General features: G+C 38.7%; 1 protein-coding gene across 26 annotated transcripts in view; it reads left to right on the forward strand.

Annotated features, from left to right (window-relative positions):
• Window positions 1–24,302, forward strand: part of CADPS2 (calcium dependent secretion activator 2) — a 570,146-nt gene that overhangs the window by 521,153 nt on the left and 24,691 nt on the right. For all 26 annotated transcript variants that reach the window (XM_034768448.1, XM_034768267.1, XM_034768287.1 and 23 more), the window contains 3 exons: window positions 6,673–6,756; window positions 6,859–6,891; window positions 19,602–19,709. In XM_034768448.1, the coding sequence (XP_034624339.1) occupies window positions 6,673–6,756; window positions 6,859–6,891; window positions 19,602–19,709 (225 nt within the window). The remainder of the gene's footprint in view (window positions 1–6,672; window positions 6,757–6,858; window positions 6,892–19,601; window positions 19,710–24,302) is intronic.

Raw genomic sequence — 24,302 nt, forward strand, 5'->3', positions numbered from 1 at the left:
GCATACATAATTTTAAAATGGCTGAACTTTACAAGTGGAAGCATTACATGAAGTTAGTCCTCACTGAGGACTCATCTCTCCAGTAAATGTTTGTATGTAAAGAGAGAGAGAGAACTCCCGTAAAAGTAATTCTTTTTTAAATTGAAGTATTTAATATTTGAGAGTAGGTGGTGGGCATATAGAATGGAGTCAGAAGCTGCGATAGCAATATTTGTTGTGGACAATGGAAGGAGAATTCTGAGTAACGTAGCCAATCAAAGCAGAAAAATTTGCAAAATCAGTGTTTATTTTAAAGAAAGTTTATTGAGGCTGCAGGCAGCACAACTGGATTCTGGGAGTTGTATTTCATTGGATTATACTTCCATTCTGAAATGAACTGATGACCAAAAGTATGCCAATGAAGTAGTCATTTGAAGCTGATGGGGAATTGAAACCTCTAACATCGTGTCTACATTTGCCTTTTTTGATATAACTCCCACCATGTCATTGGTGTATCTCCACCAGCAGTAGCAATGATGGGAGCACTAGTGTAGACAGGCACAGGCATGTTTACCACTGTATCATTGATGCCACTGATTGATGCCATTGATACATTGGTGGTAATGCAGCAGCGGGTGATTTCCCATAAAAAGTTTAGTGTAGACAAGGTATAAAAGGGTAATGTTGTACCCCAGAGAAGAAGGAAAGAAGACTCTCACCCAACATCTCATTAACATTTTTTCTGTAACTTCTTACAAGATATTCAAGGCCACTGCCCAAGGCTTCATCTATAAAGGGAATACGCTATTATATAAAAAGACATTTATTATTATAGTTAGCAAATGTGACACGAGAAATTCTCAAAATCATGGAAAGAGTAATTGGATTTATGCGTAAGAAGAAAATTTGCTTTAGTAAGAAAGTTTGTCCTAAGTTTGAAAGTTTAATATTTAACTACTTTTCATTTTAAAATATTTAATCCACTAGCACTATATTTATCCCTGGAAACTATGTTTAAAATATTCTAGCATGCAAAGTATTTAAAACATTGTGGAATTTAGAGTTGTTCATTCCTTTATTTATACTCATTACAGAAGTTTGAACTAAGATTTTTCTTTCCCACAGATTTTGTCTTTTTGTCGTCGACAAATTACTTGCTATTTTGATGGGGCAGAAATTAACATAGCTGGTTTTCTTTACCAAGAATTTCTATTTACATTGCACCTTTTGATGCCAAAACAGAAGCATAATTGATAATATTCCCACAGCTATGAAAATAATGTTAGCTTACAGGAAAGTAAGCTGAGAACAGTGACTATTCTCTCTAGTTTCTTAACAGTGCTGAAGTGGTTTAAGATGCACACACCATACACACACACACACACCATTAGAAATTTAGATCCCAATTTTTAGCTACTCTTTCTGTGTACATAAATTGTGTACTTGGGTATGTAATAACCCAACCTGCATGAACAAATATCCATTTTCATGCCCAAATAGGGGTTTTTGCAAGGCAAGTAGGTGACCCCCATAATGTTGCTTGTGCACTAGTGGAGACACTCTGACACAACAGGTTGATTAATTATTATTTCTTGTCTTCAACATGCAAAATGCTATATAAGTGCTGAATATTACTATCATTATTTCATTTTAGTTTTACAGCTCCAGTTCAGCAAAGCATTTAACAGTTAGGTTGCTGGTGTGTTGAGGCCATTGCTGACCAACACTGTTATTTCTTGGCTTATACTTAGATTGTAAACTTTTTAGGGCAGGAACTGTCTTTTTGTTCTATATTTGTATAGGTCCTTGTCCATGACTGGGGCTCCTAGATGCTACTATAATACAATAAATAATAATAATAATAATAAATAAATAACCAACTTCATGTAAATAATTTGTATGTAAGAATGGATTTAAGCACATACTTAAGTGCCTTGCTGAATCAGGGCCTATATAAGGTCAAACTTGCAGCATAACCTATTTGCTAATGTCCTGTGAATGTAACTTTTACATTTTGCTTTCTTAGCTTTTTTTAGCTCATAGGCTAAACTCATCATAGTATAACTAATGGAAGTTGCTATGGTGGAACCTCTGCCAGGTGGCTAGGTTGCAATCACAAAATAGCTACAACTTTAGTATCAAAGGAGGAGCATAAGTATCCAGCCACCTCATCATAAGTGTATATCACAAGCCAGGAAAGGGACCTGACATGGGCAGTTAGGGGATCTACTGATTCATTGGTTTTACAGACTCCCTCTAATTAACTTCTTGGAGCCCTGGAAGAAATTAAAGATACTGTCCACCCTTCCAGGCAGCAAAACCCTTGCATGACAGCAGCTGTAACACTTGCCTACCTTTTGCAAGGGTGACTCTTCAGCAGAGGACAAGAAGCTTTGCACCAGTTTTGCTGAATATAGCCCCATCATTCCTAACCCTGGTACATACTCCCAAACAAAAATTACATTCAAATGGATTTAAGGTTGAGAGTGCATTTTGCTTTCTTTTAAATTTAACCTTAACTCTTGAGATTTTCTTGGTATATAAAGCAGTTTTTTTCCAGGGGGGGATAATTACAATGTCTCTGTCATTTATTTTACCCCAATTTACTGATATGTACTTTCAATTTTAGCTTCATTTTAACATATTTTTGGCTGGGACTTTCCTTAGTTTTCCTTTTTTAATTATTAAGTCTCATACATGAACATGAAACAAGAAACACAAAGAGAATATGCCATTTGATTTTTCTGATTATTTGAAGGAATGAAATATCAATCTTAAATAATTATTTTCAAGTAGAGTGAGGCCACAGGTTGCGCACAGTTAAGGCTACTTCCTTTAAAAATAGACACAGCCTGTTATTGTTTCCAATTTGATTGAAAGAGAGACGTGCTCAGGAAAAATAGTCACCTCAGACTCTCAGGAGGCAAAGAACACCACTGTGAGGAGCAGGTGAATCGCCACCCTGCACTTAAGCAGGGAGGAGTTTGACTGGCTGGCTGGGAGAAGAAGGCAATGCTTTCTGGCTTGGGGGAGAAGGGGAGATGCAAAGCTGCTGAAAGAGCAATCAGCATGGTGGATGACTCACCACCTAGGAATGAGGGGTTTAAAGAGGTTAGCTGGGCCTGGTCCCTTCCCTCTTCACTCAGAACAGGCTGGGCAGCACCCACTCTTCCTCCCTAATTAGGTCACAAATATGCAAAGTGTTTAGCTATGTCTGCTGTGGGCATTACACTAGCCGCCCCACTAAGGAGAGCTGGGAAGGAATTTTTCCCTTACCACCATATTGGCTTGGAAAATGAATTAATGAGAGATGCTTGGTAATTGAGCAAGCCGGGGGGAGTTGGAGACTCCTATGATTGGTATAGGCGAGAGCCAACCCCACCATCATTATAGTCCACCTTAACCCCTCTTATGAGGGGGGGTGGTCAGTAAGGCCCCGGCAAGGGAATTGCTGGTGGAACCTGGTCCCGGCAACAAAATTGCTGGAGGGACCTGGATGAAATGGGGGAGGAGCTGGTGCTGGTGAAAGGCCTCCCCCCACCCCCCGCCCTCACCCTGGAATTGGCTGGAAGTTGTAAGGTCCCGGCAAGGAAATTGCTGGAGGGACTTGAACAAATAGGGGGAGAGCTGTGGAAGCCCCTCACCCCCAAAATTGGTTGGAGTTGGTAAGGTCCCAGCAGGGAATCGGCTGGAGGGACATAAATTTTGCACCTGCACTGCACATATTTTATCCGCCGGGTTAGTCCCAGACATCTGTCTAATAATAAAGTTGTGGCCTGATTAAACCCATATCTAATGTCTCCTGTCATTCCTATCTTTAGGAACAATTCTTTTAATATAGCTAATATGCACAAGATTTCAGTTGAGTGTAAACTATGTGAGAAGTTTGAAGTCTATGTTGTTCCATTTTTAAGGTAATATGAGACAAAAAAGGTCCAAAACAGGTAGCTCAATTTCTTAAAGGTCACATTTTTAATTAATTTTGTCCCTAACATATTTAATGGGTTTACTTATAAATTCTTAAAAAATTAATTCTATATTGTAAAGGAAAGTGTTGTAATTTGGGAAGGATAGCCTGTATTTTTCATATATAACAAAGATGTTGAATCCCCTTTTTTAAGCGCAAAACTCATCTTTAATTATGGAACAGTGACCAGCATCTCCATAATGTGGAGATGGGTTGCCTTTCATGATTTTGCAGCAACAGTCATGAATTCCTAATATGTCATCCTGACAGCATAACCTGGCAAATCTTGACCTAAGATTGCTGTGGCAGTTAGATATGAAGGGAATTTTTAGATACATTTTACTGCAGCATTGATACTGTTAGAGGATGCTGAAGCTTAGGAAACTGGGGGGAAGCAATCTTCTTTGTGATTGGCTGATCACTGAAAGCCTAACTATCTCTTCCTGTTGGAATACAGAGCTTAGATGCCCAGTGACATCAGCAAATTGTATTGGTTGCTTCCATTTAAGGGACAAAGACTGAAGATTCAAAGCAAAGTTTATATATCATTGTTATTCTTGATCAGCAAGAACCAACAGCTGTCGTTATAACATCCATATTCTTTTATGTGCTGGATCCAAAGATGGTATTAATCAATCACACTATTTTGAGTTATCATCATTGTATTATATTTTTGACAGGGAAGTAAACCTTGTTGATTAGAATATTTACCTTTTACTAATTGCTTTTATCTGTAATGATTTCCTACAGAAATGAAAAGGCTGCTGATACCTTTTTATTTCAATGAGATCTCACATAGTAAAGATTAAATTGCTAATTTCACAAAGATTTACCATGCTAAAATGTTAAACAAATCACATGAATAATACAGAGCAGTGAAACAAAGCAATCTCAGTGTCTCATCCTGACAACCCCAGAAGACCTGAAAATGCAAAGTATACTCAGAAGTATTTATATAGTCCCTCAGGTCTACATAGAGAGATCACAGGAAACAGCTAAAGACACAATCACCAGCCTCATAACTAAGCCCTGTATTTAACTGGATTTCTTTGGGATTTCAATGCATTCTTTTAATATACTGGTTTTAATAACGTTAGTGCTGAAAACATGGGCCTGGTGTTTGTTTCTGAGATCAGTCCCTCCAGCAATGGGTCTTTTCAGAATAATATTGACTAACATTTTGCAAAAAGAATCCTTCTGAATAAGATGAGTATTGTAAGAGTACTGCAGTGTGCAAGCAATGGTTACTCACTGGCATGTAATAGCAAGGCAGAGAACTGGCATCCCATCTAAGGCCAGGACCCTGATTATACCCAGAGCAGAGAAAAATACAACTTCCATCCCCTCCAGTAGCCCAATGCATTTGTAATCTAACTACAGCTCTTGGATCCTACAGTGATGATAAATCATTTATAAATGTGAATGAATAGATTAGGTGACGAGTGTAGTTCTGCACTTACTCTTGCTCTTTGAACTGTTGGGAGCAGGTTTTATTGTAAGGTGATGCTCTCAGTTTCTCATAAGGAGAAGGGAAGGTGACACTGTTGTGACACCGTGATACTGCCCATTAGCAGCATGCCAGATGGAATTTTTTCCTGTCCTCACACTCATAAAGAGCTACTCCTTGGTTCTGAGAATGAGTATTTAGGCAGCAAACAGTTACTTTTTACAACATTCTTTACATATGTCATGAGGCAATTAACATATGACCAGTGAGCATGCACATATGCAATAATTAACCAGTAATGGAGCTACATTGTGTGTCTATTTTTTTCTCAGCAATTGTTACATGTTCTTTTTTTCTTGTACATAATGTCATAAATGACATGATCAACTAAATCTAATACATGAAGGTGGAGGGTTTGTTTAGTTTGGTTTAAGTTAATTTTTTCATAACCTATGTAAACATTATGTCTTCACTTTGCATGCAGGACTCCGTGTTTGGCAGAGGTGGCTTTATGCTATGACTGTGCCATGGCACTCATAGTATCACAGGTGCCAGATCCACCAGGTTTATGGTCTCTTTCCAATTGCAGTGTGGAGCAAAGTGGTCATAGTAGACCCAAGATTCAGGTCTTATATTTTCGGATTCTTAGCTGGTTCTTCAGTAGCAGTTCGGTAACAAACACTGTTCTTAGAGCAATGCAGATGTAATCAGTGGTGCTGCTAATACACAAACCAGTGAAATCAGCTTTGGTTAATTTCATCTCCCTTTTAAACATTAGAAAAATATTGAATGTCAGGACATTTAAACGTAACCATTGCACTTGATCCTTAATTCCTACCACCATGCCATTTTAAAAACAATTTCCAACAGCAGCATGAATGAAGTTCCCATGGCTGCCCATAACTTTCTACTTCCTTTTGTGCCACATTCTGAAATGTGGTCTTAAAAAATAATAAAAGTGTTTGTATTTCTGTATAAATGTATAGTGGGACACGCATTTTTTGTTTTGATGATTGGTTGGTTTGCTTTTCCCCCCTATTTCTGAGTTGTTTTAAGCAATTGGAAGCAGTGACTTCCATCAGTTTTGTTTATAGATAAAACTGAGAAACTAAGTACTTCCTATGACTTCAGCTCATTGAGAGATGGAGAAAATGATCAGATTTTCAAGCTACAGTGTTCTGTTACAGAGTGCAAACAGGAGAAGGTATTCATTTTCCCATCTTTAATAATTAACATGACACTGTATGTATATAAATATTTATACTGTGTCTTTGTGTAGTTTGTTTCAGTGTTAGAAGGTGTGCTGTCTAAACTATCAAGATATGATGAAGGCACATTCTTCTCATCAATACTTTCATTCACTGTAAGTATATGAATTATTAACCAACTATCAATTTTAAAACTACATATAATCCTAATAATTACTACTTACAGTATTTGTTTCTTATTTTTAAATTTTTTAAAGGTGAAAGCAGCTGCAAAATATGTTGATGTTCCTGTAAGTATGACTTTTTTTAAAAAATTTCACTTGTTTCTAGTATTAGGCACAATCCACAAATAGATATAGTTTTTTTTAGTTTACATTTTTCATTGTTGTCATTATGATCTCTCATAGAGGTTCACTGTAGCTTTACACAGAGTGGTTAAAACAGTCATCACAACCCTTAGAGGGCAACTCATTTCCCTCTCGCAACAGCTAACTCTCAAAGCAAAGCTTATTCTCAATGCACTTTTTCAGTTGTGGGAAGACTGAGAATTGTAACCTAGGAGCTTGATCATAGGGGAGATTGCATCATTTGGATATATTGTTTGTATTTGTATGATCAGTTACATTTAAACAATTGGATACTGTATGTACAAGCATCATCCTCCGATATCACTGTTGATAAATTCCTTACTTGTAAACAAAAGCCTGATCCTACAGCCTTTATTCAGATGAGTAACCCTTATTTATGCCTGCAGCTCTATTGGGGCTACATGCAACATACATGAGTAAGGGTTACGTATGTGAGTAAGGGATGTTGGTTAAGCTCTGTTTAATGTAGAAACAAAAGTCAACTGCTCTATTTATTGTCCATTAAATATATTTTAAATATTTTTTCGAAACAAGCATAGAAGTTATCTGAGAAACAATATTAAACTAATTTAAATGACCCTCCATTCTCTTTTACAAGGCCCTATGTTACTTATAACTTATATCCCTCTGATAGAATTCTTAGACAATCTTGGCTTCCAAACATAGTAATAAGTGTGATTAGCCTAATATTAATAATACCTCTTTTAAAATGTTATGTCCTTATTGATGCTTACAAGAAATAAGAAATACAAGTTACAGAAGAACTGCAAATATATCTGAAGTTGCAGGTAGAAATCCTTTAAACAGTTTTATACCCCAAAAATCTAATGCCTACAAGTCACTTGGTACAGTAATTCATAAAATTTAAAAAAACAAATTAACACCCCCCCCCCCCCCCCCAAAAAAAAACAGAAACCCTCAATAAAAGGAAAATCCTTACCAAACTTGTGGAACTGTTTTAGGTTACTTCATTACCTTTGTCTTATATTTCTGCCTAACTTGCACATACTATAACAAATTATGACATTTCTCTCTTAATATTATTTCTTGGTGTTTATTTTGTTTGGCTGGTGTTTTCTTTTTCTGAATCTTAGAACTACCCCCTATGTTTTATCGAAAACATGCAATTTGTCATCCATTCAAAATGATGACCTCAGACCAAAACCAGATTAAACACAATTTATGCTGGCAATATTTCATGCTTGGGGAATGCCTAAATAAGATCTTTGGAAAGGTACTTCAGAAGCTAGGCAAATGCCTGTGGAAGATGTCTTTAAAAAATTAGAAATTCATAGACTTCTGTTAGATCAAATGAAAAGAGCTCCTATTTATTTAGACTAGATATGGAAAAGAGATTTCAAAAGCTCTCAGCATTGGCCTAACTCTGCTCTCATTGAAGTCAATAGTAAAACTCTCATTGACTTCAATTTGAGTAGAGTGGGGCCAAGACTGAGCACTTTTGAATCCCGCTCTTCATGTTCAGAATGTGATTGGTTAAAAAAGTGGCGTGAGGCTTACAAGGCAGACAGAAATGCTGCTTTAAGGTTGATGTAGTTTCAAATATATAATAAATTGAATTCTGTTTGGGATCCAAATTCTCCCCCCATTCTCCACAGTCACAGAGAAACCAAGATGCAGCTGAACCAGTGTGGTTCCAGTAGGCCACAGGATAGGGCCAGGATTTGCACCCTAAGGTGACTCTATACTGCTAGGTGTGGGGGATGAGCTGAGGGAAGAGCCACAAGTGAGTCCATTGGATTCCCCCCTCCCTGGGTCAGATTGACCCGCTATCATCCTACACGAAGCAGGAGCAGCATGGACTAACCAGCCTCTAAGTAAATCTACATGGCAGAACATAAATCTCTCCATTATAGTGCTACATCTTTTATAGATGCCACAGGAATTATCTCTGATCAAATGTCCTGCAGCAGGGGTGATATGTAAAGCTCAGAATGGCCGTTTAGTCGCCTCAGAGTCTGTGCAAGCCCTGCAGTGACAGAAAGTGAAATCTTTGAAAAGGAACAATACGTGTGAAAGGAGGACGTTTTAAAGACTATTGGGTAGTTTGCCAGCAGGGAGTTTCTCGCGCCAGGAAAGCCAGTGAGGAGGCTGTTGTAATCTCCAGGAGTTTTGAAGGATTAATGAGGGGAAGCATTTATAGAGGGACCTTCCCCTCACCAATTAGCGAGCCTTGGTTCTATACCACCCCTCTCTGGTCCTCACAGGGTAAGAGCTGTGCCTGAGCATACAGTGATCTTTCAGTGCTATGCTTGGGGGCTATTGCAGACAACTGTAAATTTGAGCAGCCCTGAGGCTTCTCTAACTTACATCAATGGCCAAATCAGTATCCAGAAGTGCAGGGACTGGGGGAGCACAAATGTAGCACAAAAACACCTTTGTCACCTTTCACCCTTAGGGCCAGTGTTGATCACAGCAGAGCTAGACCTCTCTCTTGAATGGTTCACCACTTTCAGAAGATGACCAGATGCTGCTTAACAACTTCAAGTACCTGCCTTTCAGGCCTGCAGTTGTGTGACCTCATTTTGGGGAGTCGATGTGCTTTCATTTTTTAAAAATCTAGTACGTTAGGTTGCAAGGATTTCTCTGAAAATGTGACTGATCATTAGGACCCCAAATCAGCAAAGTATCCCTGTTCAGGATCAGGGGGTAGCCGTGTTAGTCTGTATCTACAAAAACAACAAGGAGTCTGGTGGCACCTTAAAGACTAACAGATTTATTTGGGCATAAGCTTTTGTGAGTAAAAACCTCACTTCTTCGGATGCACCTTCTTAAGGTGCCACCAGACTCCCTGTTCAGCATAATGCTTAAACATGTGCTTCACTTTGATCATATACTTAAGTCCAACTGAAGTCATTAATGCTGTTCTGAATAGGGGCCTAGGGTTGAGTGTCTCAGGACAAGAGTTCAAATGTTGTGAACTATGCACATCTCCCAGAACAATAAACTAGGCTATGCCTTTTCTGCAGCATGAGGCTGTTGTGACCTGAGGATTCCCCTCCACCTTTATCATTTCATACACATACATTTATATTATTGGTGGTGTTTGGGTTGTTTAGCCCATTTAGCTGACCCTCTCCCCAAATACTAAGACTGGCCCTGTAACTAGTGATGTACATGGGAAGCTGCTGCCGCCGATATATCAGGATGGAGGCAGACCTGTTGGTCTGCAGTTAAAGCTATCCAGAACAGCAGAACAGAAAAAGCCAGAGAGAAGCATGAGCGAAGAAACCAGGCCATGGTAAAAACATGTGGTCAGATCTGCCCAACATGCGGACGCGTCTGCGGATCCCTCATTGGTGTATGTTCATACAAGAAGACTCACTGAAACAAACTGACACTCATACATCAGCTACGACGGGATACTCCAAGAAAACAGCACAACACGCCACACACAGTGATGGGATCACAGCAGGTAGAGGTTGGGTATGTTTGGGAATGGGGGTCCCAAAATTTGTTGAATAGGCCTACCCTACATACCAACTCTGGCCTACTAGAGTTGACTGGAACTGGATATGTTTGGGTTATGAATTTAAAGGTACATACTTATAATTATCTACTGTTTAGCATCTTAAATTGGTAGAAAGGATTAACAAAGCTGGTAATAAGACTCCAGTAATGATAAATCAGTGCAACATTTTACTTTCCCAGCTTGTGCTCCATTATATAGTCAGACACTGAGTTTTCTGAACGTCCAGGTTTCCTTTCAATGTACATAATAGAATAACATTCCAATCAAACTGAACCCTTAGCAATAGGTGCTGTTTTGCAGTCTTTTTCTGCACTGCTTCACATTGTCTTAAGAAATTAGACACAGTGTTCTTACTTTTGCTTTGGTATTTAAACTAAGTGAAAGTAGTTTATAATCTATTGTGTGGGTCACAAGTTGGCCCCTTTCAGGTATTTACTAAATTTGCAGAGTTGTCTTTAACAGCTGAGTTGCAGTTGTAAAGAAAGAGCTGAGAAATGCAGAGATGCAGTGATAGGCTAGAAGCCTTTCTTCCAGATGTTCCTTTACATATTCCTTGTCTTTAGCATTTCTGCTACTACTCACCCTATTTTGTGGTCCAGTCTCCAACCTTCAGTTCTTTCCTATGTGACACATTGAGGTCCGAATACTAAACTGTATATATTTAGTTGCCTTTGAAATTTGTGTAAGCAGCTAATCAAGCACTCTTTGAGGTAAGTATATTATTATGATGCTTATATGGTTTTTGTTTGTTTTATTGTACCTCTTGCATATGTGGATTGTAGATGCTTTGGAATGCTAAAATACCTGACTCCCTGTTTGTCATATAGTTGTCGGCCTTTGACATTAAGACAGCATTAAGAATTGTTAGCAAAATAATTCTGCATTCTCACCTGTGCATCACTGATGTGCTGAGGTCTTAACTTTTAGCTTTGAGTTGTATATCTTCAGCAATCTCCTGATTGCCAATCTGTTCTTCCAGTCATTCAGCTTTTCAAGGATAAAATATAACCCAACCAAACCCTTTTCATCCATACCTGCCATGAACCATCTCCTTTTCCACTCCTGCTTAAATCAACAACTACAAAAATTATTCTCTCCATTTTAGAAAGCCTTTTTCAAAGGAGGGGGGAGGAGCATCTTGTCACAGGGAATTTGCATTTGGAAGCATTGAACATTTGTAGTATGTGGCTTTTACAAAGAAACACTTATTGGTCATGGGCATGGTATCAGTGCACTAGCTAAAGCAACAGCAAAAAGATGTGCTGAAAGCCCTGGACTGAGAATAGTAGCAGCATTGATAGCAGTTTATTACTTCTATTAATAATTATTAAAAAGAATTAGCATACATTATTTGTATTTGCTTCTGGTAGCACCCAGAACATGCTACGCTCTTTTTCTGACATAAAAGAAGGTGCAGTGCTTGTTCTGAAGAACTTGCCATCTAAAAAGACAAAGAAAGAGTAGGGAAAAATCATTTCCTTAAAAACAATCACATAGGGGTGCAGTACTATCTTGCAAACTAATTAAGTGCACAGATAATATAGTTTGAAGTGTGAGAGTGAAGTGGGGGGGAATGAAGACCTTGTAGGGGGTTCCAAGGGTATCTACCACAATAATTTTTTTAATTGCTGCCATTTGGTGCCATCTGATCATTTCCAAAGCCAAACAATTATGAGTAAGGCTGCCAGTCTGTCACGGAAGTCATGTGACTTCTGCAGCGGCTGGTGCTGGCTCAGGGGCTGCCCGAGCTAGGCAGCTCCTGGGCCAGCAGCAGCAGTTTGGGTATATGGAAGGGTGATGGGGCAGATGGTTTGGGGGTGCTCCCACTGGCATGGCCCTGCAGCTCCTACACAGTGGAGGGGCTGGGAGGGGCTCTAGACTGCCCACTCCCACAGGCCTCACCCCTGCAGCTCCCATTGGCTGTGTTTCCCAGCCAATGGGAGCTGTGGTAGCCGGCGCTTGTGCTCCTCTGCCCCCCGCCCAAATTTTAGTCACAGGTATTTTTAGTAAATGTCATGGACAGGTCATGGGACGTGAATTTTTGTTTACTGCCCGTGACCTGTCCATGACTTTTACTAAAAATACCCATGACTAAAACGTAGCCTTAATGATGAGCACCGGGGATAAGTCACTTCTGGCAGTGATATTTAACTGTATCCAGAGAGGAGCGATTTCCTTCAAAGTCAGGGAAATCTCCCCAACCTTCTCTTCAGTGTAGTGGTAGAATGTTACCATGGGGCTCCCATATTCTTCCCAGAGCCCCCTTCCCACTCATGGCTGCTTTGCAGCTAAGGGCTTCAGTTGAAAATGCCTTCCTTCAGTCAAAAAAGTACTCAAATATGAATTACAATAAAATCAGGAGAATTTTGTTCTTGGATGGGTATAGTAAGAAGTCCATTTTAAGCTCCTGAGGAATGAACACTTTCATGACACCAATCCTTATAAAACTAATTTTTTTTCTCAGTAACACCAGAAACATGGGTATGTTTAATATGCTCTGCTAAGTAACAGTCTCTTTTGAACGATGAAGTGAGAATAAACATAACTTAAGTATTTACAAATATGTGTGGTTTCTACTGAGATTGTGACAAGCTGTTCCATTGTAGAAGCAGAACACAAAAACCAAGCTAAATCTCCCCAACCATAGGGAAACATTAGGAGGAGTAGCACTTGTTGCAGACCTTTCATCTGTAAACACTTGAACTCTCCGAAATTAAGACAATATGGCATTATTTTTGATTTGTTGCTGCAGGCGAGCTTTTCTAGGGAAAAAGTCATGTGCTTTCAAATTATGTCAGTTATACTGTAGCTTCTGGATCCTCTTTGAAACTGGAATAGTGTATTTATAAATTTGTCTCCTTGTTAAACAGGCACCATGACAATGTTTTTTTGGAGTATTGTTAACCTCTAGTGAAAGGTTAAGCAGCTTCTTCTGTATCTAAATCTGTTGCTCTGAAAAATGACTGTGGAGTTGAATCCACCTACCAGTGAATGGTAAAAGAAACGACCTGCACCTGTGGGATTAGGTGTAGCAGCAGGAAGTAAGAGCACTTGCAGCATATAATTAACAAGGAATTTTTTTATCGTTTTTTTTTTTTTTTTTTAAACAGCATGTTCATCTTGCCAGGTTAACTAGTGATTAACCCTAGAAAGAATCTGTTGAAGCCTACACCCTTGTTTAAACTCAATCACTTGCCAATGTATTCGATTACTTGTGTAACCAATGACAGAGTAACCCTATTAAAAATATTTCATTTCCTGGTATTTCATTTGATGTCTTTGTCTTTCTAGTTTTTCTATTAATCTCTTTGTGACTTTCTCTTTCAATCTCTGATAATTCAAAACATCCTGCCTACTGTTCTGAATTAAATAAGCAATAGTACAGTAGCTTTTGTCTTTCCTAAAATATGGTTATTCCTTTTCTGTAAGATTTCAAATCAATTAAAAAACTTTATGCTTATTCAGTTAAGTTTACCAGGCTAACTTCTGCTCTCAACTGCATGTGGGTAGCTCCCTTCCATTGACTTCAGTAGGAGTTCCATACAAGGAGAATTTGATATTTCAGGTATAAAAGTGCTCACAGTTATAATCTATTTGATATTCATAACAGTCTGCTGAAATGTCCATTGCTATATAGCATGTTATAGTTACTTTAAATACTTAGTATCTGTTTGTCATTTAAGGTATATCTGATTGCTAATGAGACTTAATCTTTCTCTCACATTTTCAAATTTGATATTCATCTTGTTTTCTTAAATGTAAAAATCCAAAATAAGAGAATTTTGATATAAATGGCTCAACTGAAAGAAGTCATCCCTATGAAAAAAAAACCACTTTTCTATTTATGTTAAAAACACAGTTTACAGTGACATATCCTGTTTTGTCATTTGTTTACAATATATATTTTTCTTTCACATATTTGAAGAAGACCAAATAAATGCAATATACCCAGTGTGGGGAGACAGTGAAGTATATATTTTATTACTGATTTAGTCAAATTTGTTTAAAGTGTCTATCCCAAATGACATACAATAAAGGGACAGCTTATAATGGCTTCAATGAGTTCATGAATCAGTGCGCCATAGCTTTTAAAACAGAGAGACCTACCATAAAGAAACATTGAACCAGTTATAATCTTCCTTATCCAGGCACATTTATACTATAAGTAGAAACTGTTGAAAAGGAAAATTACATTTTTTCAGCAATTTATCAGAAATAATTGCCCTGCACACACATTAAAAAAGGATAAAGTGTTTTTAAGAACTGTAATTGTAATTGGTAAATGTCACCAGCTGTTGCAGTTACTCTTACTTGTGTATATTCTTTTAATGATTAGAGCCTCATGCCACAAGCTACATGAAAATATATTCACTAGGTGTGAAATTCCCATATGTCACAGCTTCAAGAATAGGTAAACATCTCAAAGAAAAAGAAAGAGTTGATGCTAATGGGAAATGTTATTTTTTCTAGTTTTGACTGTTTTCAGGACAAACATTTCTTTACTTATCTTAGTGAAAGCAGAATTTGCATGTATCATAGAAATGTTAGAGGTTAACATTTCAATGGGAGACTTGTGTGTATTTTGAAAAATTATCCCCAAGAACAATGAGTCCCTAATTTGTTAGATTTTTTTTCAGTTTACAAATTTCAAAATATTTTCCCATTGTCACTCCAAATCAGAACCATTTTTATTTCTGTCTCATGCATGTCAGGACTCAGAAAGTTCCTAAGGTTTGATCTATGGAACGCTGAAATATTTTTCTAACAATCTCAAATAGGTATACTGAATGAAAGTATATAGTTTTGTATTATAGGTTATGAATATCCTTCACGTAGTGATTTAGTTTCTAAACTGATGAAACAAGTGATTGGAACAAATGCCTAAGAATAGGGTCTTTTGTGCAAACTGCAAAAATAGAATTGTGCTTCCCAAATGCCCTTCATTTTGGCCACGATCCTGCAAGATGCTGTGTCCTCAACTCTCATTGAAATCTGGTCATACTGAAGTCACTCACAACTAGAGCTGGTAAGAAAATGGAATTTCCATCCCATGGGAAAGTTTGACATTTTGAAATTTCTTTTCATCCTGAATCAGGGCAAAAAGCTGAAATTTTGAAATTTAACATGGGATGGAAATTCTGAAATATTGATTTTTGAAACATCAAAATGATCTTATGGAAATGTTCATTTTAATAATGTTGAAATATGAGCACCAGGACAGGCAGCCGCGCTGCCCGGCTGGAGCCAGCCACACCACCGCGCAGCACAGAGCACTGGGTCAGGCCGCGGCTCTGCAGCTGCTCTACTGCCCAGAGCATTGTGCTGGCGGTGCAAAGAGCTGAGGCTGCAGGGGCGGGGGTGCAGCAAGGGAGGGGCTGGGTGCTAGCCTCTGGGCCAAGAGCTCAGGGGCCGGGCAGGAGGGTCCCGCGTGCTGGATGTGGAACGCGGGCCGTAGTTTTCCCACCTCTGGTCTATGTGATAAATTCTACAGCTATATTTTCTCATTCATATTATGATATATTGGAAAATGAAGTCCTAGACCCTATTATTTATGCAAAAATAGTAAATTCTATATATGTTAGTGAATCCCTTATTCTGGGTTGTCTTCCCAGATTTGTTCCTTGGTAGATTCAGTGAAAGGAGTTATTCTAACAAAGAATGTCTGATTTTGTTAATGGTCTTGAGGGGTTGGATAATTGGACTTGTGAGTGGTGAATATTCTCAAAGTGTTGCATCCTGTTATTGTGGTAGACATTGCTGGGATCACAGCTGCAGTTTCTGAAAGTGCAGCGGGTTCTGTGTGCTAGCGCTAGTCTACATTACTGTGCTACATCTGCACAACTGCACCACTCTAACGCATCTGGTGAAGACGCGCTATTCCGACGGGAGAGCGCTCTCCTGTCAGCATAATTATTCCACCACAGCGAGAGGCGGAAGAAGCTATGTTGGCGGGAGAGCTTTTTCCTCTGACATAACACAGGGTAGACACTGCTATAAGTTGATGTAACTTACGTCGCTCTGGGGGGGTGGCTTTTTCACACCCCTCACTGACTTTACATACATTGACTTAAGCAGTAGTGTAGACAAGCCCTGGGAGTCCTACTGCCGTTGTGCACAAACACAATTATACCCCTCTTCTACTAAAGTACACGATAATAAGGACTGGTAAAAACATAATTCCATACAACGATAGCGTCATAAAATAGCCATGTTTTCAAAAGCTTCTGTAAAGGTATTTTTGAATATATAAATGCGTTTACATGTAATTCTCTAAAATATGCTAAATATCTGACTTTAAAAATATATTAAAGACCGATTCTGATGTATGCTGTGGTCATTGTGCTGCTCTGGCAATAACAGCCCCGGGAAGCTGTTACAAACCGGTATACGTTAAAGCTGCTATTCGGCTGCTTTAACGTATTCCAGGAAATGAAGAGGTGGCATACAGCCACCTTCCTGCCCCACCACTGAAGCTGTACACTGAGCAAAGCTCAGCCAGACCTAAGGATTGGAGCATGAGTGCTTTAGAAACATGTTTTTGTGTTAAGACATACTATCAGATAAATAAATTGCATAACATTCAGTACCATCATCTGATCTATATCGGTGGTTTTCAAGCCCTTTTTCTGTGGACCCAGTTGAAGAAAATGTTGATGCCCGTGACCCAATGAAGCTGGGGATGATGGGTTTGAGGTGTGTGAGGGGGTACTGGGCTGGGGTAGGAGGTTGGGGTGCACGAGGGGGGTCAGTGCTCTGGGCTGGGGATGCAGGCTCTGGGGTAGGACCAGGAATGAGGGGTTTGGGGTGCAGGAAGGAGTTCCAGGTTTGGGGGGCTCAGGGCTGGGGCAGGGGATTGGGGCACGGACTTACTTCTGGCAGCTCCGGGTCAGCGGCGCTGGAGGGAGTGCAGAGGCAGGCTTCCCACCTGTCCTGACACCGTGGACCGCGCTGCACCCCGGAAGCAGCCAGCAGTGGGTCCCGCTGCTAGGCGGAGGCACGCAAGCAGCTTTGCGCGACTCTCACCCACAGGCACAGCCCCCCACCAGCTCCCATTGCCGGGTTTCTGGCCAATGGGAGTGTGGAGGTGGTGCTTGGAGTGGGGGCAGTGCACGGAGCCCTGTGACCCCCCTGCCTAGAAGCCAGATCCGCTGCTGGCCCCTTCTGGGGCCCAGCGCGGTGTTGGAAAAGGTGGGTACTAGCACGTTAAAAGTCCCATCTGCAGTGCTGACCAGAGCAAGGCAACCCAGTGCCTGACGTGCTGCGGCCCCAGTACTGGGTCACAACCCACGGATTGAAAAACACTGATCTATATCACCATAACAGTTGTCCTTCAGTTGCCTACTATAAACATCATAAAATACTATTTTTGGACAAATTATACTTTTAGGCTGAAACTAACCCAAGAGTGGTGCATTTTCAGAAGGCTATCCATACTCCTTCACCCCTTTTATAGCTTGCCTTCACGGAAGCTCCTATCAGGTTTCAATAGGCCAATATGGATAGCGGGTTGTCTTGGGAGGGTCTAATGGAAACACATTTATGGATACAACACTTTAGCAGCCACCATGCCAGCCAGACATGGAAAGACAGCCTAGCCTACACTCATCCTGCCTTCGGGATGTCGTATGTGAATTCAGTCTCTTCAGCCCCCACACAAAGCCTGAAGAATTTGGGCTTGATGCAGGGAGGGAAATATTTCACTCTTAGCAAACATTTCAAAGAGCAGTGACCATCCTCTCTGTTTTCCCATATATGGTTACAAAGCTCCATCCATAGTCATCCTCTTTGCTCATTATGCCAGTGCAAAGGCATGGGGAAGATGGGGTTAGATTTTAATATCACACTAGTTTTATATGCTATTGTAACTCAACTGACTTCAGTGGAGATACTACTAATTTATATCAGTTGTGAGATCAGACTCAGGCCAAGGTTTGTAGATATTTAGAAACAAACCTGAGCCTCTGACAGTTGGATCCCCAAAGTTCATACTGCTTTCAGTTGCACCTTGGAACCAGAACAAGTCTGAAGGAGTGAAAAGGGGAGCTAAAGCCACCTTCGTACTCCTTAATCTCTATGAATTGTCATATACTCTTTAGGAGCAAACTAATTTCTGGACCAGTATCGAGGAAGTGGTGTATGAGATTCTGTGTTTTTTTCTGATTTATAATTTGATTTATAATTTTGATTTATGTGGCCATCTTTTTGGTTTCATATCTAATATACATATATTTCTATTTTCAATTATTTACATTAGATATATAAATTGTGTATGTATTTGTATACCAACATACAAGTTGTCGTCTTTCATAAATGTATGGATATAAATTACTTTAAATATTATGGGAGTATGTTCTCCCTGTTCTGTTTGCATCCACCTTCCCTTAGTGTTGATGTATCAAGAGGAGCATATAACCTGACATTTTCCCTTCATTGGTAACTAGTTCATAAGTATTAGTGCTTCTGTATTTCAGAACTTCCAAGGGCATATCCAGCCAGCAATACTGAAAACACTAAGGGTGAAATCTGGGTTCCATTGAGTTCAATGGAAGTTTTGCTGTAGACATCAGTGGAAAACAGGGGTAGGCAAACTATGGCACGCGTGCCAAAGGTGGCACGCAAGCTGATTTGCAGTGGCACTCACACTGCTCGGCTCCTGGCCACCGGTCCGGGGGGCTCTGCATTTTAATTTAATTTTAAATGAAGCTTCTTAAACATTTTAAAAACTTTATTTACTTTACATATAGCAATGTTTTAGTTATGTATTATAGACTTATAGAAAGAGACCTTCTAAAAATGTTAAAATGTATGACTGGCACACGAAACCTTAAATTAGAGTGAATAAATGAAGACTCGGCACACCACTTCTGAAAGGTTGCCAACCCCTGAACTAGGATTTCACCCTAAATGTGTATCCGTGTACATAGATGGCTAAAAATGTTCATGAAATTACAACACTAGGAATTATTAATATTGAATCCTACTTTAATGTGGCATCTGATTCAAAGTTAATAGCAACTTTAATTAAAACAAAGAGTTGGTACATATTTATATCATTTTTAATAATCTCACAATCGTACCTGTGATTAAAAATAATCTCTTTCTCAGTGAGTTACAGTTTTCTTATGGTCTCTCTCTTCCTCAGAAACCAGGAATGGATCTAGCAGACACCTACATTATGTTTGTTCGGCAAAACCAGGATATACTTCGAGAAAAGGTCAATGAGGAAATGTATATAGAAAAGTTGTTTGATGTAAGTAACTACCCTTGCAAGGCATGCTGGCATCATGGTTATATCTGAAAGGGATAAGTTGCATTTTGATTGCATTCAGCATGCAGGTCAGGATGCTTTTCCCTGTTGGCTATTTTTGTTCTGCTTTTTTATTTGGTTGTCTTCTGCTATTAAAGATAGCCTTAATTGTATGCATTTCCTGCATGAGAGCTGTCTGTGTTGGAATGAGTAAATCAAAAGTGTTCTAAGATTAATATTTTAACTAGTCTATCATTTTATCATTGTGTGATCTGCAGTTTTGTTTTATTCCACCTTTTGATTTTGAAGTAAAGTGCCATGAACAGAATTGTATTGTAATGGATGTTCTTAGTGTACGAAGACACAGTTGAAAAGGTATTTTCCCTAAATAACAATTCTTATACCTTATTCTTCAGATAAAGTAAGAAAACAAATAAACTATGCGACATTCCTCCAGATCTCTAAGAGCTGTTTTTGCTGAGTAACTTTTAGAACTTAGCTTACTGTACATTTAGTCCAAAATTTTCAAATATATAGAATCCTAAAGTTAGCCTAATGCTTATTTAGGCATAGGACATATTTTCAAAACGTCACCCAACATCACCTGTTGACCTCATGTTTCAAGTGCGCTTCTCATCCTCACCATCAAGACCTGCACACCACTCTTGCCCATGTCATTACTCTAATTTTCCCACACACGCTGTCTTTGCTCCTTCCCCAATCTCCCTATAACCACTCCCTTTGCTTCTTAATGGCTTTGCCCTCCAAATCCCTCGTTACACAAGCCTCATCCACAAAACCCTGCAGTCACACTCTGTCTGGATATCTCCACTGCTTCAGGCTTCCACCATCACTTAATGTGTGATGCGTCTGATCTGTATTGTCTGTGTCTTTGAACTAGAAGCTGTATGAGGTGATCATGTCTTATATGTGTTGAAAGTATCAAGCCCATAAAAATAGTAATAAAATCTAAATTCCTTTTTTACATATCTGAAATCTGGATCAAGAGAGCAATCACTTCTGATTATATGGGAATCTGAACAGAGGAAGTAATCCTATGTCTTTGAGACAGCTTTATACAGTCCGTTACAATACTGATTCTGAAATATGATATTCACTTTGAAACGTATTTATTTGTGTACCATCTACTCAGCATTTTACAGAGCTTTTCTGGCAGTTTCATTTAATTATGCAAGTTACTGCAAATGTTTTCATAACAGCAATTCACAGCCTCTACTATGACACTTCAGTTGTGGCAGTTGTAGAAGGTCCTGTAACATAGACTTGCAGCCATGATATGTCATGTCAGTGTTTGTTGTTTGTTAGATTGGGTGGTCAAAATGAGACTTATCTCTTGTACTTTATATTTCCAGACATTCCTAGGCAGTTTTACAATAAAAGTATCATCTGTTTTAATAAGCTAAGTGTTAATATGTGTGAAAAGAAAGATTTTATAAAAGCTTTGATGCCCTGCAGGGGTAGAAAAATTATCATCCATCCAGCTGGCGCTTTCACAAAGCACTAAAACTGTGTTAGCAACTTCTGCTTCAGTTTGGTATTGCACTGAATCTGCAAGCATATGTTTCATTTTAAAGTTTACGTGTGTGTGTGTGTGTGTGTGTGTTTTGGGGGAGGGGAGATAGGGAAGGTTTTTCTTGCTTAAGTTGTAATTTTCTGAAACTTAATAGATGTCTAGGGCCAAATCCAACTCTCAGTGGAGTCAATGATAGGCTTTCTATTCTTTAACAGGACTTGAATCACACCCTTTGTCCCTAACACTATAGTTTTCAGGCAGAAAAAAATGTATTCAGGGTACTCTTTCACACCATCCACTTACATCTTTGCTTTTTTTTGTATATGCATGAAAGATGAAGTGGTGTCATATTGAAATAAATCAGAAAGACATTATTACAGACAACATTATGGGATGTATATAGTCACTTAGTATAATGAGCCAAATCCAGCTCTCAGTTACACTGATGTAAATCTAGAATAACCCATAGAATGCAACTTGCCTTCAATGAGATTACTTTGGATTTACAGCAGTATAACTGTGAGCAGGATTAGGTTATGGTTATTAGTGTCAGTAATTTAGCAAAGACTACGTAACCTTTGTATATACAGATCTATTAAATTGTATTTTTATGGAAGGATTAAAATGAGTTTAATTAACTTTTTTATTGGCTGTCCCAAGCCATTTATTTCTGACTACAGTTGCAGATTGTTTTACTACTGAAATATTTTTTCATTTTTTCATCAGAAGAGAAACTGGCAGGTGGGGGAAGGGAGAATATGCCAATGCGTGTTTGTTTCTGAAAGGGAAATACCCCTTTGGAATAGAGTAAAACCTCTGTAGCTAATGACCCAGGGAGGCTTTTAGCTATTCTGTGTTCCAGCAGATACAGATGCAAATTTGAGCAGGACAGAGCCCTTGGTATTTTAAGGTTATTTTTTATTTAATCTGACAAATTATCCTTCAAAATTTCTTGTGTACATGTCATAGATCTCATTCACTACTGCATTACTTCAGTTTTATGCTGGAGGAGGGATAGTTCAGTGGTTTGCACATTGGAGATCTGGGGCAAAAATCTGTCTGGAGATTGGTCCTGCTCTGAGCAGGCAGTTGGGCTAGATGACCTCCTGAGGTCCCTTCCAACCCTGATATTCTATGATTCTTATTCCACTGCAATCATTTATTTCAATTAAGTTACACTGGGATAAAACTGGAATGGTGGTGAATCGGGACAAGTATATCTCAGTTTCTGACTATACCGTACAAAGCAAACTCTTTCTACCATTTATATTGCTATGATGCAACAGGGTGCACTACATAATTAGTAAAATCATGCTGATTAAACGTTCTCTTGTGTTTATAAAATGATTAAAAATTAGCTGTTGAAAAGTTTTATTTAGTGAAGATTTCTTTTAAATATCTTCATGTAAAATTAAAAATAATTTTAAAAATAATGGTTAATTGGTATATTTACATCAAGATGTATCTATTAAGGCTTACGTTCTCTCAGTGAAGGCTCTCAAAGTGGTACTTGGTTAACTGGAGAATTAAATACTTAAATGGAATTACAGTAGCATAATTCCCTTATTAAAACATTCTATTAGGCAATTGGCTTGGGAAGCCCTGAATAAACATTGAGAGTTTCCCATTTATCCAAGCAAAAACTTTACATGTGCAAATAATTTAAATGCACCCTGTATCCAGTAATATCAACTTTCTCCTAGGGTCTGATCTTATACCATTAAAGTCAATGGGAGCTGGAGTGGGCCCTTAAAAAAGAATTTCTCAGTATCCAGTGTGGTTGAATTTAGATACATATTCTGATCTGAATTGTTAAGATAAGGTGAATAACTCTGTGTTTCGTGTGCACTTTTAATTGGCATTAGACTTATTCAATGAGAAACTAGTGTGTGTAGATCAAAACCGAAATTGGATTACATTAAATTTTCACAAATCAAAGAATTGTGCTTCTATGTAAAATACACTGCTGACTGATCCAAATTCTTCCTTTTTCTGCAAATGTAACACTCTCAAGCACCTCTTTTGGTAGCTTATCAGTTTGATATATTTCTTATCATTTGTGCAGTAAACACAGAGATGTGTATCTGAAAATGGAAAAGTTGACCTTCAGCTTTTTTCAAAAATATTCCTATTCCCATTTTCCAATTAGGCCTATTATATAGATTGTATTTGTATTCAGATGCTTCCTGTTGAAAGGCTTCCAGTTTAAGCAACTACACCTCTACCCCAATATAACGCGGCCCGATATAACATGAATTCAGATATAACGCTGTAACTCCGGGGGGGAGCAGGACTGTGCACTCCGGCGGATCAAAGCAAGTTCGATATAACGCAGTTTCACCTATAACCCAGTAAGATTTTTTGGCTTCCTAGGACAGCGTTATATCGGGATAGAGGTGTATATGATTTTGTTCTGATGTTGACAAGGTCACATTAGTAGTAAATTTGTCTAAGTAAACAGTTTCCTTTGGGCCTCTCTTTCTCTTAAACAAAACAACAACAACAAAAAACGCAAGCGCGTGCACACACACACACACACAAAACATAAACAAAAAACCCAAAACCCAACAATAACCACTTTTATTTTTTCATTATTGAAATAATAATGCATGTGTGTTACCATATGCATATCTATGTACATAAAGTGAACACCATTAAAAAGTCAGTATTTGCCAACAGTTAATCTCACTGTGATATGTTAGATGATACAGTGTAGTAACTATTAGCAAATGTGAACTTTGGCCCTGACCCTGCCAACTCTTACATACTTGCTTATCTTTTGGCACATGATTCATAGATTTCAAGGCCACAAGAGACCACTGTAATCATCTAGATTGACCTGTCTTGCACAAGCCATAGAACTTCCCCAAAATAGTTCCTAAAGCATAAATCATAGAAATTTAGGGCTGGAAGGCACCTTTGGAGGTCATCCAATCCAGCCCCCTGCACTGAGGCAGGACCAAGTATATCTAGACCGTTCCTGACAGGTATTTGTCTAATCTGTCGTCCAATGATTAGGATTCCACAACATCCCTTGGAAGTGTAGTCCAGTGTTTAACTAT

This window comes from Trachemys scripta, chromosome 1, assembly GCF_013100865.1.
Source record: "Trachemys scripta elegans isolate TJP31775 chromosome 1, CAS_Tse_1.0, whole genome shotgun sequence".
Classification (NCBI taxonomy): Eukaryota; Metazoa; Chordata; order Testudines; family Emydidae; genus Trachemys; species Trachemys scripta.